The sequence below is a fragment of the Balaenoptera physalus genome (genome assembly GCF_965194825.1).
Source record: "Balaenoptera physalus genome assembly, chromosome: 2".
Taxonomy (NCBI): Eukaryota; Metazoa; Chordata; class Mammalia; order Artiodactyla; family Balaenopteridae; genus Balaenoptera; species Balaenoptera physalus.
In genome coordinates, this window is record NC_138883.1 from 148,404,077 (window position 1) to 148,421,584 (window position 17,508).

General features: G+C 43.1%; 1 protein-coding gene and 1 long non-coding RNA gene across 2 annotated transcripts in view; one reads left to right on the forward strand and one right to left on the reverse strand.

Moving 5' to 3' along the window:
• The window catches only part of LOC309654623, a 457,474-nt gene that overhangs the window by 14,218 nt on the left and 425,748 nt on the right, over nucleotides 1-17,508 (forward strand). The window lies entirely within an intron of this gene.
• On the reverse strand, nucleotides 881-17,326 carry MPHOSPH10 (M-phase phosphoprotein 10). The gene is made up of 11 exons (XM_082448357.1): nucleotides 17,151-17,326; nucleotides 14,477-15,155; nucleotides 13,769-13,923; nucleotides 13,071-13,242; nucleotides 10,836-10,977; nucleotides 9,921-9,988; nucleotides 8,341-8,478; nucleotides 5,358-5,468; nucleotides 2,721-2,828; nucleotides 1,479-1,709; nucleotides 881-1,115 (listed from the first exon to the last, which is right to left on the reverse strand). Exons 1-11 carry the CDS (start codon nucleotides 17,237-17,239, stop codon nucleotides 966-968), a joined length of 2,043 nt encoding a protein of 680 aa, XP_082304483.1. The 5' UTR covers nucleotides 17,240-17,326; the 3' UTR covers nucleotides 881-965.

A 17,508-nucleotide genomic window follows, 5' to 3' on the forward strand; every position in this document is an offset into this window, starting at 1 on the left:
GGGCTTTCGCTACTGCTTCAGCTTCAGCTTTGTTCTCATCCTCTACTCACGTAAGGCTTAAGGCATTTCTACCAAAAGCATAATGTGAGGGCTCCCCCGGTGGTGCAGTGTTGAGAACCTGCCTGCCAGTGCATGGCACGCGGGTTCCATCCCTGGTCTGGGAAGATCCCACATGCCGCGGAGCAACTAAGCCCGTGCGCCACAACTACTGAGCCTGCACTCTAAAGCCCATGAGCTACAACTACTGAGCCCATGTGCCACAACTACTGAAGCCTGCACGCCTAGAGCCCGTGCTCCACAACAAGAGAAGCCACAATGAGAAGCCTGTGCACCGCAACAAAGAGTAGCCCCCACACGCCACAACCAGAGAAAAAGCCTGCGCGCAGCAACAAAGACCCAACGCAGCCAGAAACAATAAATAAATAAAATAAAATAATAAAATAAATTTTTTAAAAAAGCATAATGTGAGACCCTATCAGACAAAAGGTGGTCTTCCCTGGGTGGGAGGTTGAGACAGGGAGCACCCGGTGGTCGTGGAAGGCTCCGAGGACCGCCAGTCTGTCCTCCCAGCAAGCTCACCTCCTCTCACATGACATGAGATCACTTCCTAAGGGGAAGAATGTAAGGCACACACATGGAAATCCCACTGTTCTGTGAAAGGATGACAGGGCAGTGGGAGAAGAAAATCAAGGCCTCTTGAAGACAGGTGAGGACCTCCGCTGTGGACAGCTGCTGTGATGGGGTTCCCAGCCTGCAGGCCCACTCCCTCACCGGCTGGGCCTGGGGTGGGCACACTGTGGGGAGGGTCTGGGAAGAGAGGTCTCGCCACATACCCAGATGAAGGCTTGCTCTTCTCAAACATCTGCCGTCCATGCAAAGAAAAGTTCTCCAAAATTTTATTACAAAACAGAACAATGACAGAATATAAGCTTACATGTTACTATTTACATTATATGCAAAATCTATTACAGCTTTAATTTATGAACAGAAATATCCTGTTTTTTCTCCTTTTTCTTCTCTGTTCTCTTTGCATCATTTATTTGCATTTTTACTTGATCTTGTAATTTAGAAAAGAATGCTTGTGATGATTTTAAGGCTTTGTCTTTACCTTCATCCTGCAATTAAAAATAATACAAGTTCATGTTGTAAGATGTGTGCTTAAAGACGAAAAAAACCAAATGATTAGAACAGGGCATCAAAGTATAAACATAAAAAAGAACTAGACAAGATTATGAAAACTTACACCAGTTAGTGCAGAGATATTATATACATTTTACGCTGCAACAATGGTCTCACAATGTCAGGTGACCGTGAGGACCCTGCATTAGAAACCCGGCCAGTCCCCACGGCCTCTCCCGTCCCCTCCCCTCCACAGGTGGGCAGCAGTGGCTGGCTCGGTTACTCCGCCACCCAGATCACCTAAAGCTTGCCATCCGCTCCCCCTTCCCCCTCCAGCAGCTTTCCTGCCCCATCCTCACCTTTAACAGTGAAGCTTTGCCTGTCTTGGTCAGCTGTTTTAACTTCTCGGAAGCTACTGCTTTGGTGTATTTCCCTGCTCGGTCTGGGTTGCTCTTTTCAAGAAGTCTTCTCCGCTTTTCTTTCTCCTTTATTTTCAAATGCTTTTGATATTTCTTTTTCCTCCTTTCTCGTTTCTTGTCTGTAGCTGTTTTCTCAGCAGCTGTTTTTGTATCTCCAGCTTTATTTTTCTCCTATTGAAAAACAACCATAAACACACTCATTAATCTAACCTAACAACTCAGGAAATTAGAAGAGAAGCAACTCCACGGAATGTGGCTGATGGGCTGTACACCAACGGCCAAGTGTGAGAAGGAGAGCATCCCCGCCTACGCTCTGAAGGGCTCTGGTCACTCAGCTCTCTAAGACCCAGGCTGCGTTCTCTGACGGCGACAGTTCAGTCCCAACACTCCTTCACAAAGGCAGCCTGGAGAGCAGTAGTGTCAGGCTGTCCCTCCTGGAGAAGCACGGAGACCCCAGCCGGGGCTGCAGTGACCTGCCCGCAGCAGCCCAGCTCTGAGCTGCTGGCAGCCATGGGGGGCTGACGGCAGGAAACCTAGCTGGTGAGGGTCCATTTCCTCCCTTTTCTCTTCTGCTGCCAGCCCAGCCTAGCAGAGGTGGCAGAGGCTGTGAAGGGGTGAGTGTGGGCGGAGCAAAGCAAATGAGCACAAAAAAGGAGGGCCGTGCTGCCAGGCGCCAGGAGGCCGAGGCCCCGGCAGAAGCCACCATTACTGTGCAAGGCGAGAGCTCCCATGCTCACAAGGCAGGGACAGCCTGCATGTGGTATGTCCAACTCCTTCCAAGATCCGAAGGCTACTACTGATAAGCATTACATGGATACAGCACAAAGGGGGAAATGCTGATTAATATCAAAGGATTGCTAAATATATGCAGTTTGTTTTAAACCTAACACCTAAGCTAACATCTAATTAACCTCAAACTTCTAATATTCAAACTGAATTATAACAAGATACTGATGTTGGATATTTACAATTAGTTTTATAATATTTCTCAATCTGTATCTCATAATAATACCTGATTACAGAAGACTCGTATTTGAATATTCTATATTATTAATTTGATTATACTTGGAAACTGCTGAGATATGTTAGAATAAAGACTACAAGCTCAAGCTTAAATGGAGATCTGACTATAAACGACCAACTTATAAACAGATATTTAAAGCTTCAACACTGTCTTCTCACCTTGACTTCCTCTGGGGCCAGGAGGGCTGCATCGCTGACACTCACTGGGGCGACCTCCTCCATGGTGACGGCTGGCAGATTCGACACAACTTTAATCTCTGGAACAGGCTAGAGAAGAGACAACACACTTAACAGGAAGTCAGAAGTGGTCCTCACATAAAATATTTAAATTGTGAACCTACTGAAGTGTAATACATACAATACTTCATGGAGATTATTTCTATACTTTTGCAGGACACATCTGCCATATTCAAACACACGTTCTTTCATCTGTTAGTAAATTATTTCCACCTGCCATGTAGGTGTATATTCTCAAACAATCCTATCCACCATTTAACAGAATCTATTGGTGTCTGTAAGTGTTATCTTGCCTTTGGTTATAGGAAATAAAGCTCACTATAAGAAATACATGGAAAAAGCTGCTAGGAAAGGTGCTTATCAGAACAACATGTTCCAGCAACTAAAAACAGATGTTATAAAGAGAAATATGAAATGATACTAAGTTGTTTTGGAAAATGAAGACAGTACTGAAATAAACACAACCTACAAATTATAAAAACAGGAGGAAAGAATACAACACTAACTGAAGGGCCATTTGTTTGTCGTTTAGTTTTTTTTTTATTCTTGAAAGAACTGCCCACGGGATTCAGAAATTACCATGGTTGCATCCCACTCACGGTGTCATGGAAGACTTACACTACTGCTCTGTACACTAGTCCTGCTCATCTCGATGCGGGGGCAACGGGGTCCGCAGCGGAGTAAAGGATGAAGTGGGAAAGAGTAGGTGTCCTGAGCGAACACGAGACTGAGCCCCAGGAGACCGGGCTCTGTCCCAAAGCACAGCGCTGCCCGCCTCACAAGCTCACTTTCCCTTCACAGTCCTGCCCACGTTCCAGTTAACTCGGCAGATATGCACCCCAGGATCCTTCATAAGGAACAAAAACAAGCCCTGAAGACGACAGGGTCCTGGACTCTAAATAAGAGGAGAATGTGAGAGTGTGAAAGAAATCATCTCCTCCCCTGGACCGTTGTTCATTTACTTATTAGGAGCGCTGTGTTCCATCCCACAATTTAAAGAGAAATATGGAGAAAATGGAGACAACCCAAAAAATAACAGAGACTGATGACTGGTTAACAGTCATGGAGATGGCTTGTGAAATACCAACCTGAATACGAAAAAAGCAATATCAAGAGGAAGCCAGACCAGAAATGACATTTCTGACAAGGAAAAAAATAAGAAAGGCTTTTATACTGTGGCCCAAGATTCCAAGGGATGTCTGAGGACTTCCCCATAGCCGGCTCCAGGCTGGTGTGACGAACACAGCCGCAAAAAAAAACACAGCCGCAAAAAAAACACAACTGTGGGGCTTGAAGACGAGTAGTGAGCAATGAACCATCCACCAATGAGCGCACCTGTGCCACGGGGCTATGAGGGAGAAGGGCAGAGACAGACGCGGGAAGAGGAGGTGTCAAACCTGAGACCCTACAGATGGAAGAGTCCGGAGGGAAGGGCCCGGAGGGAAGGAAGGAGACCAGGGTGGCCGGGGAGCAAACCACGGGGACCAGAGGGATGGGAAGGAGTCACGTCCCACGGGTCCTTGTGAGGAGGGAAGGGATCGCATTCTCCACATGAGTAAGACCTTTCCACAGCAGGACCTGCTGGCCGAGAAGGTGGAGACATCCCTCTTCTCTCTTCACCTGCTCACTATACACGGTCAGACCAAGCACTCTGAGACTCTCAAGATGGGCCCCACCACCAAAAACGTACCATCATGTAAAGGACACCAAGATTAAACAAAAACAAAGAAGCAGGTGATGACCAAATTCTCACACAGGAAAAGTTACCTGACCATCAAAGGATCGGAAAGGACCTCGGAGGTTACCACCTCCTCTGTACAGACAGAACGTAGGCAATTTGCCTACATCACGAAGCCACTGAGGGGCAGACAGACTCGGGTCTCTGACTCTGGACTAGCCCTTGACGCTCAACATCCCACTTCCAGACGACACAAGTGACCCCAGGGGGCAACGGGTGAGCAAGTGCCAGAAGGCTGGTGCAGCACGTTTTGCAGGCTCACAGAAGCTGGTGAGCAGGAGGGAGCTGAGGAGCAGATGAGCGCTGAGCTGTCTGGGCGGGGGTCGCAGAGGCAGAGGGGGAACAGCACGCAGCGGGGGGAGCAAGGGCCCAGGAGTTAGGGCTCACCCCCCACCCCGAAGCCTCGGTGTCCGCATCTGCAAACTGGAAGGAGTAGTATCTGCCTCAGGTTCTGCGGGTTAAGAGTTAGTGGACATGACGGACCTGATCTGACAGGTGGCAGGTGCTCAGTAAACGCCAGGGACAGACACCACACCCGCTCCCAAGACCATCACACAAGCAACCAGAGACCAGACAAGGAAGAAGGGTGGGAAATGAGGAGACCCCGTGGCTAAGGCCAAGGGTCTGGCAGGGACCAGCAGGGCGGAGCCAGAACTGTCATGGGACCAGACACGAGCCTTCCTCATGGGAGGCCCTGCCTGTAATTTATGGGGAATTCCTGCAGGTTTGTATCCTGAAACCAAATAAAGTACGAGTCTCACAAAAACTCAAAGAGGAATCACATCTGCTCTGCCTGTTCACTGAGATGTAAACACACTTACCGGCTTAGGGATGAAATGGAAGTTTGAGAGGGCATCCAATTTTAAGAAGAGGGAATCCATCATCTTCTGAATTTCTACGTGCTCTGGATTTTCTTCCTCTGCTGTTTTTTGCTTAGGAAATAAGTTCAACATTATCAGACTAAGCAGCGTCACAGGTATCACAGGACAAAACACTCAAGGCCGCTAAGGGTATCACCAGTTTCTCGTCGCCAGGCTTCAGCTCCAAAGAAACATTCCAAGGCAAGATCAAAGTCACCAATACCAGGGCGGCGCTAGCACCCACCCAAGAAGAAACATGACGTGCACTTGAGAAGCTGTCCCAACTATACCACTAACATTTAGAACGTACAATTTAGTTCCCTTGATGTTTACTTCTGTCAGTAACTAAACTACTCCCACTAGGATGGCTATTTAAAAAGAAACAAAACAGAAAATAACAAGTATTGTCCAGGTTGTGGACGGACCGGAACCCTCAGGCAGTGTTGGTGGGAACGTAAAATGGTGCAGGCACAGTGGAAACAAGTCTGGCAGTGCCTCCAAAAGTTAAACAGAGAATCACCATAGGAGCAGCAATTCCACTTTTAGGTATATGCCCAAGGGAATTAAAGCAGGTACTCAAACAAGTACATGGACACACATGTCGATGGCTGCATTATTCACAAAAGGCAGAAACAGCCCAAATGCTCATCAACCGGTGACTGCATCAGTAAATCGTGGTACACACACAACAGAACACTATTCAGCTATAAAAAAGGGGATAAATTACAGACACGTCACAATCCTGAAACATTAAGCTAAATGAAAGGCATCAGACACAAAAGGTCACATGTTGTATGACTCCATTTATATGAAATATCTAGAGTAAGTAAATCCACAGAGACTGAATGCAGATCGGTGGCTGTCAGGGGCGGGGTGACTGAGTAACCGGGAGTAACTGCTTAGTGGATGTGGGGTTTCATTTTGGGGCGATGAAAATGTTTTTGAATTAGATACAGGTAGTGGTTGCACAACACCATGAATGCCCCTGAACTGCTCTCTTTAAAATGGTTAATTTGTTATGTGAATCACAACTCAATTAAAAACAAGAAACAAAGCAAAAAACAAAACTAAGGAGTTAATGAAGATTTTGTAAAATTATCCAAGTATTCATTTGGATTGCAGGGACAAATGTATATGTAATTTGTTAAAGATTTTTTCTGATTAAATCACACTGGAAAAAATTGACAGCAGTTTTCAATCCACTAAGAAAAGGTAAATTTCATACTTCTCTTTCCCCATGCCCAAAATGCTATTCTAAGAGGCCAAAATTTTTTGTTTGGTTACTTATTGATGAACCCATGAAAAACCACTACCACCACTACCACTCATCACTGGGAAGCAACTGGCTCTTTACCCCGGTTACCCTAATGGCAGAGACACACCCAGGTCTGTGTGTCCAGTGTCTGTCAGTGCCCCCTTCCAGCCATGTCCAAGCACATACTACTGCTTTTTACTCCTTAAACTTAACACAGGGGCTTCCTTGGTGGCGCAGTGGTTGAGAATCTGCCTGCCAATGCAGGGGACACAGGTTCGAGCCCTGGTCTGGGAAGATCCCACATGCCGCGGAGCAACTAGGCCCATGAGCCACAATTACTGAGCCTGCGCGTCTGGAGCCTGTGCTCCGCAACAAGAGAGGCTGCGATAGTGAGAGGCCCGCGCACCGTGATGAAGAGTGGCCCCCACTTGCCGCAATTGGAGAAAGCCCTCGCACAAAAACGAAGACCCAACACAGCCATAAATAAATAAATAAATAAATAATTTTTAAAAACTCAACTTCATGCCCATTAAAAAAAAAAAAACTTAACACATGTTTTAAAATCCTAACCACGTCCTCTGCCCTCATCCCAGGTTATATCTGTGAAATAATGCATCTGACATCCAGCATCTTCCTGACACACACAGATCTAAGGGTTAAGGTTCATTCACATCCTGTTTATCAGCACTCTGCTTATTCCCTCCAGGGCAGCTGCCAAACTTCAGGAAATTCAGATCATCCTTGCCAGACTAACTCTTAATGGAATGAATGAGTCTAGGATTAGCCTAAATTGAGTCCACACTCAAAAACTTGTGAACTGGCTGCTGATGTCCAAGACAGAAATAAAACTATCATTTAAAGACCTGATACGAGCTACATAATTTCATTTTTACCTCTCATGGTTACCAAATACTTTCTGTATTTACTGAATCTCCTCATAGTAGCTGGATTTTCACTAAGCATTGACTGAGGTTGTACACATCTCCCTTCAACTACCACCTTGGGTGGCAAGGCAGCGGGGAAAAATTTTAATTCCAATCCTTCCAGTTCTTCAGCTTCACAGTGGCATTAGGGCCCTATCTGCTGGTGCTGCCTAAGTGGCATTAATTAACAAAATCTGGATGGAATCTTAAAGGCTCTTGCAGAATAAAAATGCCACCTCATCCCCAGGCACATACTGACCACGTTCCCAGCAAATCAAATGTGAAGGAATAATTCAATTTGTTATATTGGGAATACAACATTTTTGGAAATATGACTTTGTCCTATTTAAATATAAGTAATTTTTTAACACTCTAAGTAAAAAGAAACAGCAACCAAAAACTCACCAGACCTAAATACATGAAGGAATTCACAAATAATCTTATAAAATTTATCAACAACTTCTAAAGCACAAATAAGAAATGGTTTTTAAATTGTAGCATAATTGCTGGAAAGTTAATAATGAGCTGTGAAAGTATCAGGTGACCAATGAGTAACTGCAAAACAAATCCCCTCTGCCCCTGACACTCAGTGGGAACACTACATCCCCTCTATTCCTAGCATGCTCTGTCTCACACTAAACAAGGTGACCCCAAAGTTCAAGACTTCGGTATTTCACACATTTCGATGAGCAGGCAGAACCTGCAGAGGTGGCTCTCCACCTCTCCTCCTTGAAAGACAACGGCTTTGCCTTAGCAGCGTCCTTACCTGGTTGAGTTTGATGTACTCCTGCTCATAAATTTCAGCAAGGCTCAACTTACTCTTCTCATGGTCCAGTGTTAAACGCTTTTTATACTCATATGCATCCTCTTTAGGTTTTTCTTTACGTACGACATCATCCCAAGCCTAAAATATGAAAGACACACATAACAAAAATTGACAGATAAAATCTGTAACTTCTTTCTAGGCTCCCTTAAGAATCTTCCTCTGGACGGACTTCCCTGGTGGTGCAGTGGTTAAGAATCTGCCTGCCAGGACACAGGTTCGACCCCTGGTCAGGGAAGATCCCACATGCTGCGGAGCAACTTAGCCCATGCGCCACAACTATGGAGCCCACGCTCGAGAGTCTGCAAGCCACAACTACTGAGCCCACGCGCCCAAACTACTGAAGCCCACGGGCTTAGAGCCTGTGCTCCGCAACAAGAGAAGCCACCGCAATGAAGAGTAACCCCAGCTCGCCGCAACTGGAGAAAACCTGCGTGCAGCAACGAAGACCCAACGCAGCCAAAAATAAATAAATAAATAATAAAATAAATTAAATTAAAAAAAAAAAGAATCCGCCTGCCAATGCAGGGGACACGGGTTCGATCCCTGGTCTGGGAAGAACCCACATGCCACAGAGCAACTAAGCCTGTGTGCCACAACTACTGAAGCCCGCACACCTAGAGCCTGTGCTCCGCAACAAGAGAAGCCACCGCAGTGAGAAGCCTGTGCGCTGCAACAAAGACCCAACACAGCCAAAAATAAATAAATAAATAAATTAAAAAAAAAAAAAGAATCTTCCACTGGAATGTTGATTATCTTTCCAGAGTAAGCAAAAGCAAAGAGCAGCAAAAAGGAAGTCATTTTCACCATTTGAAATGACTACTCAAGTCACAGTAACTATTATGCAGAGAGGGCATCACTCAAGTACCCTTTTTTGTTTTAAATACGTCTCTCTCCTGGTTACCAACTTGAACTCCACAATTTCTCATCGTGGTTTGCTCAACAGTCAAGACAAGAGTTTGCTTCATTTCAAATTTAAAGATTTTCTGCATACAGTACCCATCCTTCAAACCCTTCCCATTTTAAACAAACAAACACATGTTATAAAGCCATCTCGGGACTTCCCTCGTGGTCCAGTGGTTAAGACTCCTCGCCCCCAATGCAGGGGGCCCGGGTTCGATCCCTGTTTAGGGAACTAGATCCTGCATGCCACAACTAAGACCCGATGCAGCCAAATAAATAAATAAACATTAAAAGAAAAAAAAAAAGCCATCTCTTGGTGTACGTGTCATGTACCCAAGTTTTACTCTAAGTTTACAAAATAAGATCTAGTTTTAACCAAAAACTCTTTGGTCACCCCATTCTCCTCAGGCACGACACCCGTCTTTGTTGTGTGACGGCAGTGACCCACACAACAAAGGCCAAAGACACTTCTGGTGTAGACTTAGGGCTTTTAAATGAAGAACTGATAGAACAAATACTCTATGAAAATAAAGAGTGTTATTCCTACTCCCAAAATATTCTTACATATTTCTAAACATTTCAGTGAATTTTGAATTAAGTTAAATTTCATTCTTACTGACCTGATCTTTTATCCTCTGCTTAATGATATCTTCTAGTTGAAAAGTGGTTTCCTCTGTGATCACAGGTGCTAAAGGAAACAGGACATGTACTCATTAGGTATATAGAAACTAAGCAGTGGTTCGAAAAGGGTGGTCCTTGAACCGCAGCATCACCCCCATCTGGGAACGTGTTAGAAATGCGAATTCTTGGGCCCACCCCACACCTCCTAAATCAGAAAGTGAGGAAGAAAAAGGGATACCTCTGTGTGTTTTAACTAGCCTTTCTGATGCTCCCTGCAATTTGAGAACCACAAAACTACAAAATACATACGGTAGCAAATGCTAACACTTTTAACCCATGCACCTGGGGACTTGCCCCCTCTTTTCCATTCTCTAGCACTAAATAAAATAGAAATTCATTTTGACTTAACGGGTACAAGAAAGAATGCAATGAGATAATCAGGGTTCTGGCTGGAATCACTGGACAATGACAGCAGGCGCTGTAGGCAGATCACTAGCAAGACTGATTACGGACTATACATTAGGCATCACTAGTATATTAGTAATTCTTGGGTAGATTAATGGTATTGTGGCTGTACAGGGGAATGTCTTAGTTCTTAGAAAAAAATAAAAGTACTTAGGACTAAAGTGTCATGATATTGACTACTTACTTTCAAATGACTCGGGGAAAAAAAGTGCACACACACATAGTCACACACATAAATGGGGGGAGAAAGCAAATATGGCCAAAACTTAACTGTTGAATCCAGCTGAATGGCATACATATGTCCACTGTACTATTTTTTCAACTTTTCTATATGTTTACAAGTTTTTAAAATAAAAAGTTTGGGGAAAAGAAATATTACTCCACATCTATGAAAACCATAGAAAAGGCACAGACACGAACAGTTGCAGGAGCCCGGTGGCTACACGCACCCATACGGATGGCGTGGTCAAAGTGCAGGGTCTCTTCTAGGAGGCTGTTCTCAGGCCGCTTCTGTGCTGTCACTTCCCCTTGAAGTTGCCAAGGTTTCTTTTCCAACAACTGTTTTTCCAAAGATGCAATTTTTTCATTCATCTAAGAGACAAAAAGAGTTACTACATGTTTAGGGAAGAAAACTAGACTTATAGTTGAGTAAAAGCAACTAATATTTTTAACAGTGGTAGAGCAAGAAATGTACTGTTCCTGAACACAATTCTGTTTTGTCCTTGCCATCTTTTAATGATGCCAGTAGTGACCTCCTATTCCCGTCCCCTGAGGTGGGATGAGGAGCTGTGGATGACCTCTTTCCCCCACTGATTTGGAATGCCATGTTTATAATTTACTTACTTCTCCCAGCAGCATTTGGGTATATTTCTGGGCTCTGTTCTAGTCAAACGACCTATTTATTCACAAGCCACTATCAATTTTAATTATTAGAGCATTCCAAGACTAAGTAATTTTTTATTAGAACATCAATATTTGATGGAGCCTGACCCTCCTGACTCCACACCCACAATCCAAATTATCTCTGACTTCTAAAAAGGCAGCATCTATAATGACTTCACAGTGTATAAAATGCCAGCCTTTTCAGCTACCTTACTGAATTATTTTTCCTAATAGCTTTTCAATTCATCTGCTTGGTTTTTCTAGTATTCTCTGCAAATATTAATGCTTTCACTTCAGTTTTTCTCACCTCTTATCATTTTCTTTTGTAGTTGTCCTGGCTAAATAACACTTCTACAAGAATCTTAAATAACAGTGGAAACAGTAATAGTGGTAATGGGAATAGTCTTATTCTTGATTTTAAAGGGATGTTTCTAGAATTCTACCATTAAGCATGATGGCACCTTTTGGCTAGATGTGTTTGTATTTCACTAGAAGTTAAAAAAAAAAAAATTAGGAATGGATATTGAATTTTATTAAATGTCATTTTTGACATATATGGAGGTGACCATATGGTTTTTCTCCTTAACCTATTATAACAAGTATTAAATTAATAGATTTCCTGATCCTGATTCAAGAGGATGAGACCCACTTGGTTGTGGTAGCATTATTCTTTCATTGCGCTATTTTGGATTTTTGCATCAATATTCATAAGTGAGACTGTACGTGTTTTAATGTTACCTTTGTCAGGTTTGGGTATTCATGTTACAATAGCCTCACAAGAAAAGTTTGGAAGCTTTACTCTTTATATGTAGGAACTAATCAAACGGCACTAAATTATCTACTTCTTGAAGGTTTGATATAATTCCCCAGTAAAACTAAACCTGCTTCTCTTTTTGTTTTGCAGGGGTGTGGGGAGGGAAGGACACTAACTCAAGAACAAAGTTCATATTTTCTTTCAATTTTTTTTTTTCTTAAGACTTTTTCTTCTGGGAACAATCTGACAATCATGTATTTACCTCAGATTCTCTTTTTTTTTTGGCCGCACCATGCAGCATGTGGGATCTTAGTTCCCCAACCAGGGATCAAACCCGCGACCCCTGCAGTGGGACTGTGGAGTCTTAACTGCTGGACCACCAAAGAAGTCCCCCCAGATTCTCTTTTTAAAATGATTCTTTTGATATCCTTGGTATCTTTGGTTATTTGCCTAGTCTCACTTCGAATTGTGTGATCTAATTTTAAGATAGTTAAATGATAAAAGCCAAATGTTTGGAGCCAGGCTGTATCTATTATTTTCAAATAACATTTTGTTCGTCTGAAATTGTCACAAGGAAATAATTTTTATCGACTTTGGAAGATGTGTTTGAGATGGTATTAGTTAAAATTCTGGCTACTTGGCAACTCGCAGAAGCCATCTGAGGTAGGCAGTATCCTTAAGAGCAGGTGAAACAGTTACCAGGAGAGGCTCACAGGACAGCTAGTTAGGAAAAACATGCCCCAGATATAAAGACAGCATGGAGAAAGAAAAGAAACAAGTTTTACAGATGGGCCCCAGATTGAAAGCCACAGGTTGGGAAATGCAGCATTGATTTTTGCAAATTAGTTGCTTCCCACATGGTTATCTCTATACAGTGTGCTACAGAAAGCAGCTGCAAGATTTTTGTTTTGGTTTTTTTTTTTAAGGACAGTTAAGTGTTCCACCAAAAAAACACAAAAAACAAAACAGGGTAGGTTAGTTAGTAGTCTGTGATTTCCACAGTCATGTTAAGCATATGAAAAAATCCCTTAAAATTCCTAATCATTACCTTTTCCTGTCTTATTTCAAAAGAGGATTTGACTTCATCAGAGTCTTTCTGTACATTTAAGACATTTGTATCTTCAGTTTCCTCATCATCTGGCAAAGCAAAGGTCACTCTTTTCAAGGTTTCTTCATGTTGTTTACTGTCTCCACTTTCTTCAAGGTCATTATCTTCATCCCTGTAAGACCAAAACACTTAGGAAAGGAAACACACCACTTTCCATTAGAAAAACAAAAAGAAACAAACTTAGTAATTAAAGTTCTTCTTTTGTAGACTTAACGCAATTAAATATTCAGAACTTCTAAAGTCATTCAGTTACTAAGGAACAGAAGGAATTATTTAGGTGAAACAGAACAAAGTGTCCAAAATACAGAAAACAAATTTTTCATCAATCTATAATACAAACTTATCTCACCTAAGTAACAACAGGGTATTTTTACTGACACAAAAAAACAAATCAGAGCTCCTGGTAAGAAGGGTTTGCGTGCTAGTGCCAGTGACGCTTACCTGCACTAGATCATCTCTGACGTCCCTTCAAATTTGGAGACTTTCCTCTGGCTATCCTGAGATTCTCTGATCTTAGAGAATCTACTCTCTGATCTTAGAGAATCCCAGTTCTTAGGACAATCACAGCTGACAACTAGGAGTACACAAATAGGATTGGGGACCTCCAGCTTACAGTGTAAAGGATTCAAAATACTCACATCTCAGAAAAGCTTTCTTCTCCTTCTTCAGCAATTTCTTCCTCTTCACTTGAAGCCAGTTCATCACCATCATCATGGACACTTGCTATGTCTTCATCACTTTCAACTGGATCAAAGAAATCTTTGTACTTCAGGTTTCTGGAACTTTTACCTGACTAAAACATAAATACTTTTAAGACCTTAAACCAAGGATAGAAAAATACATTAAATCATGCATAAATGTGTATGCACACTGTACAGGGGAAATTGGCAACTAAAAACACTACCATAAAACCCTAAGAACTATTAGACCACAACAAACTGAATGGCAGTATAGATTGATTTATGACTGATTAGATAGAGCATGATATTCTTCTCTCTAAATCTTCTAACTACAATTATTTCCAAAATATCCCTGCCTAAATAAAGTATACAAATGCCTTCCTTTCACTCTTATTTCTAGTGCTTGATGAAAATCCATGTTTGAGGGAAAATTCTGAATCTCTCTAACATGTGTGACTGTGGTTCTGAAGCTACAAAACAAGTATTCTGTGATAAGGAAACAATGGCTTTGGTTTAAGTTTTCCAGTCTTTTTTTTTTCAACTGATCTAAATATTTCACTTATGCTCTGGTGAGTTCTGAAGTATTTTAAACCTCTTCTGGAGAAACAGAACCCCATCTAATTTGAGGAGGCAGAAAGAATGCTCTGTCCTCTCCCAAAACTTTACCTTAAGATCCTGACTTCCAAACAGTCCTCCGTCTTCATCGGAATCGACATCTTCAAAAAAATCAATATCCTCCTCCTCTTCATCATCTTTTTGTTCCTCTTCCTTTTCTATGTTTTCTAAAAAGCTCTCCATTTCAGAGAGCTTGAAGAATTTATCATCTACTATGGACTTTTCTGTTGGTTTCCTAGGCACTTTGTTTTGCAGCTTGCTCTGCTGTTCCAATTTGCTGATATCAAAGTCAAGATCAGAGTCCTCATCACTGAAATCTGGGCTTTTCCTCAGATCCAGTTTGCTTGAGCTTACAGCTCTCTCATCCTCTTCAGGATCATCACCACTCAGGTCTGACACTTTCTCTTCCTCCTCTTCCAAATCTTGTTCTAGGTCCTCCTCGCCACCGGCCTCCATCTCTGAGGCATCCTCTTCACACTCCTGCACCTCATTCTCTGAGAGAAGACTGATGTCTTCATCTTTAATCGTTTCACTCACTGCATTCTGGAAGTACTGTAAAATTGGTTCATTCTGCAATTCCAGTTGTTGCCAAATCTGCTCATCATCAAAATTATTTATCATCAGTCTTTGTAAAGGACTTCCACGTTTCCTGTCATTCTCTAGTATTTTATTAAAGTCATAAAGTGCTTTTGTTAAAGAAGTAAACTTTGATGCCAGTTCATCTTGAATGCTATTAAGGGGGCAGGGAGGAGTTAAATTAGATTTATAATTATAGGTAACAATTTCACAGCACTCAGAATTTTTTTAAAAAGCCCAACTCTTGGGCAAAATCAAATTTTAAAAAAATTGAAGTATGGCTGATTTACAATATTATATTAGTTTCAGTGATTCAGTATTTTTACTGATTATACTCCATTAAAAGTTATTTCAAAATAATGGCCAAGACAATTCCGCTGCTATACAATATATTCTTGTTGTTTATCTATTTTATGCATAGTAGTTGGTATTTCTTAATCCCACACCCCTAACTTGCTCCCCCGCACAACTGGTAACTACCATTTTGTTTTCTGTATCTGTGAGTCTGTTTCTGTTCTGCTATATACATCCATTTGTATTACTTTTTAGATCCCACCATGTAAGTGATAACACACAGTATTTGTCTTTCTCTGTCTGTCTGACTGACTTCACCAAGCATAATATTCTCTAGGCCCATCCAGGTTGCTGCACATGAAATGTCAATTTTAAGTATGTATAGATTCTGACCCCCAACAGTGTATTATCTTGCCAAAGAACCACATTAGTATATAAAAGGTGTCAACCAAGTATCTGTGAATCTGCTGTCTGGATTTTAGACAGGGAAACCATGACAGATCTATTTGCCTAAAGACAGAGAGTGAATCTTAACCTTAAATTCTCAACTCTGCTATATTACAGGCCACTCCATTCAGTCAGCCCATGGTCAACACTTGCTTTGGTAAGAGTGGTCAGAGAATACCTCGCTGAGGATGTGACATCTGAGATGATACCTATTTATAAGGAGACAGTCTTAAAAAGCTGTGGAAACATGTACTCCAGGCAGAAGAAACAGCAAGAACAAATTTCCTAAGACAGAAACGCACTTGTTGAGTTTGAGGAGCAGAAAGCCCAGCTTGGCTGGAGTGCGGTGAAGGAGACAGAAGGGAAGGTTAGAGAGGTGAGTGGGAGACAGATCGTGAAGGTCTCAGACGTAAGAGTTTGTCATTTTAGAAGTGAAGGTTTTTAAGCAGAGAAGCAAAATGACTTAAATTTATGCTTTGGAAAGAAGGCCTGTCGAGGAAAAGGAATGAAATTAGGGTGATCAGGAGGCTGATGCAGGCATCCGGGCAAAGGATGCAGAACTGCGCTGGGATTACAGCTGTGAATATGGTGAGAAATAGTCAAATTCAGGATAGTATAGTTCGAAGAACTAACTGACAGGATTTGCTAATAACTGGATGTAGAACTGAGAAAAAAGGAAGACATCAAGGAAGTAGCTTAGTTTCGTGTCTGAAGGACTGGAAAGACAGAGGTGCTGCTCACTGTGATAGGGAAGGCAGGTGGTGAGCATGGGGAAAGGATCTCAGGGAGGGCAGAGGACAGGGAGAAAACAGAACCAACAGTTCATTTTGGATATACTAAATTTGAGATGCTGAGAGTGTATGGCTGTAGTTGCTGTGAGCCTCAAGGTCGGGTTTCAAATATAAATCTGAGAGCCATAATTTCCTAGATCTTTTCACAGTCTTTCAACAAAATACCACGAGCTCGTGCTGGGAAGGGAGACGAAAGACAGCCTTAACTCTCGAGAAGCTCAAGTCGTGGGGTGGATAGATAAGCGACAAGTTAATACTTTCAATTAAGTCTGATGAGTAAGTAAGCACTGGGTGCTCTGGGAGCACATGGACAAAAGAGCAATCCACCCGGTGCGTCTGGCGGGGGGGGGGGGGGCGGTGAGGCAACTGAGGCCTCGAAACAGTAATAACCCAGTTAGCTTGATTTCAACAGCACACGACTGGGAGATCCACACTACACAGCTCTTAACCATCTAAAAAAGTGTGATAGGCTAGGGGAGCGTAAACTACCTGAAATCTGAGGAAAAGGGAGCTCCCCTTCCCTTTGCCTTCCCCCTACTCCGGAACTTGCCGGGGGCCCGCAGCCCGCGCCCACGCGAGTCCTGAGCCGCACCAGAGCCCGGGCTCCGAGCACTTACGTGAGGAAGCATTCCGGGCGGTCGGTAGCTTTACCGACCTCCCTCAGGCACCTTTCCAGGGTCCGCCGACGCCACACTCGCGGGGCCATGGCTGCCTGCCGCTCGGAACACAGCGCCGCCTGCAAAAGAGGAGAACCGCCCGGAAACCACGCCACAAAGACGCACCCCGCCCAACTGCAGCCGCGAGCCGAAGGTTCCGCAGCGAACAGGTTCCGGATCCACCCCCAGCCACAGCCAATGGCAGCCCGAGAACTTTCACCAAGGGGTGCGTGGGGGGTTGCGTTGGGGGGGGCGCGGAGGTGGGGGCTGGGCGGGAAACCGAAAATCGCCGTTAGTCAGCTCGATGAACTTTCTCCAA

Excerpts from the sequence above, each read along its gene's own strand:
- MPHOSPH10 (XM_082448357.1), bottom strand. The coding sequence starts at position 17,239 with ATGGCCCCGCGAGTGTGGCGTCGGCGGACCCTGGAAAGGTGCCTGAGG. Across the intron at positions 13,243-13,768 it reads GAAGAAAGCTTTTCTGAGAT|GGATGAAGATAATGACCTTG; the intron begins GTGAGTATTTTG and ends TTGGTCTTACAG. Across the intron at positions 10,978-13,070 it reads TTGAAATAAGACAGGAAAAG|ATGAATGAAAAAATTGCATC; the intron begins GTAATGATTAGG and ends TTTGTCTCTTAG.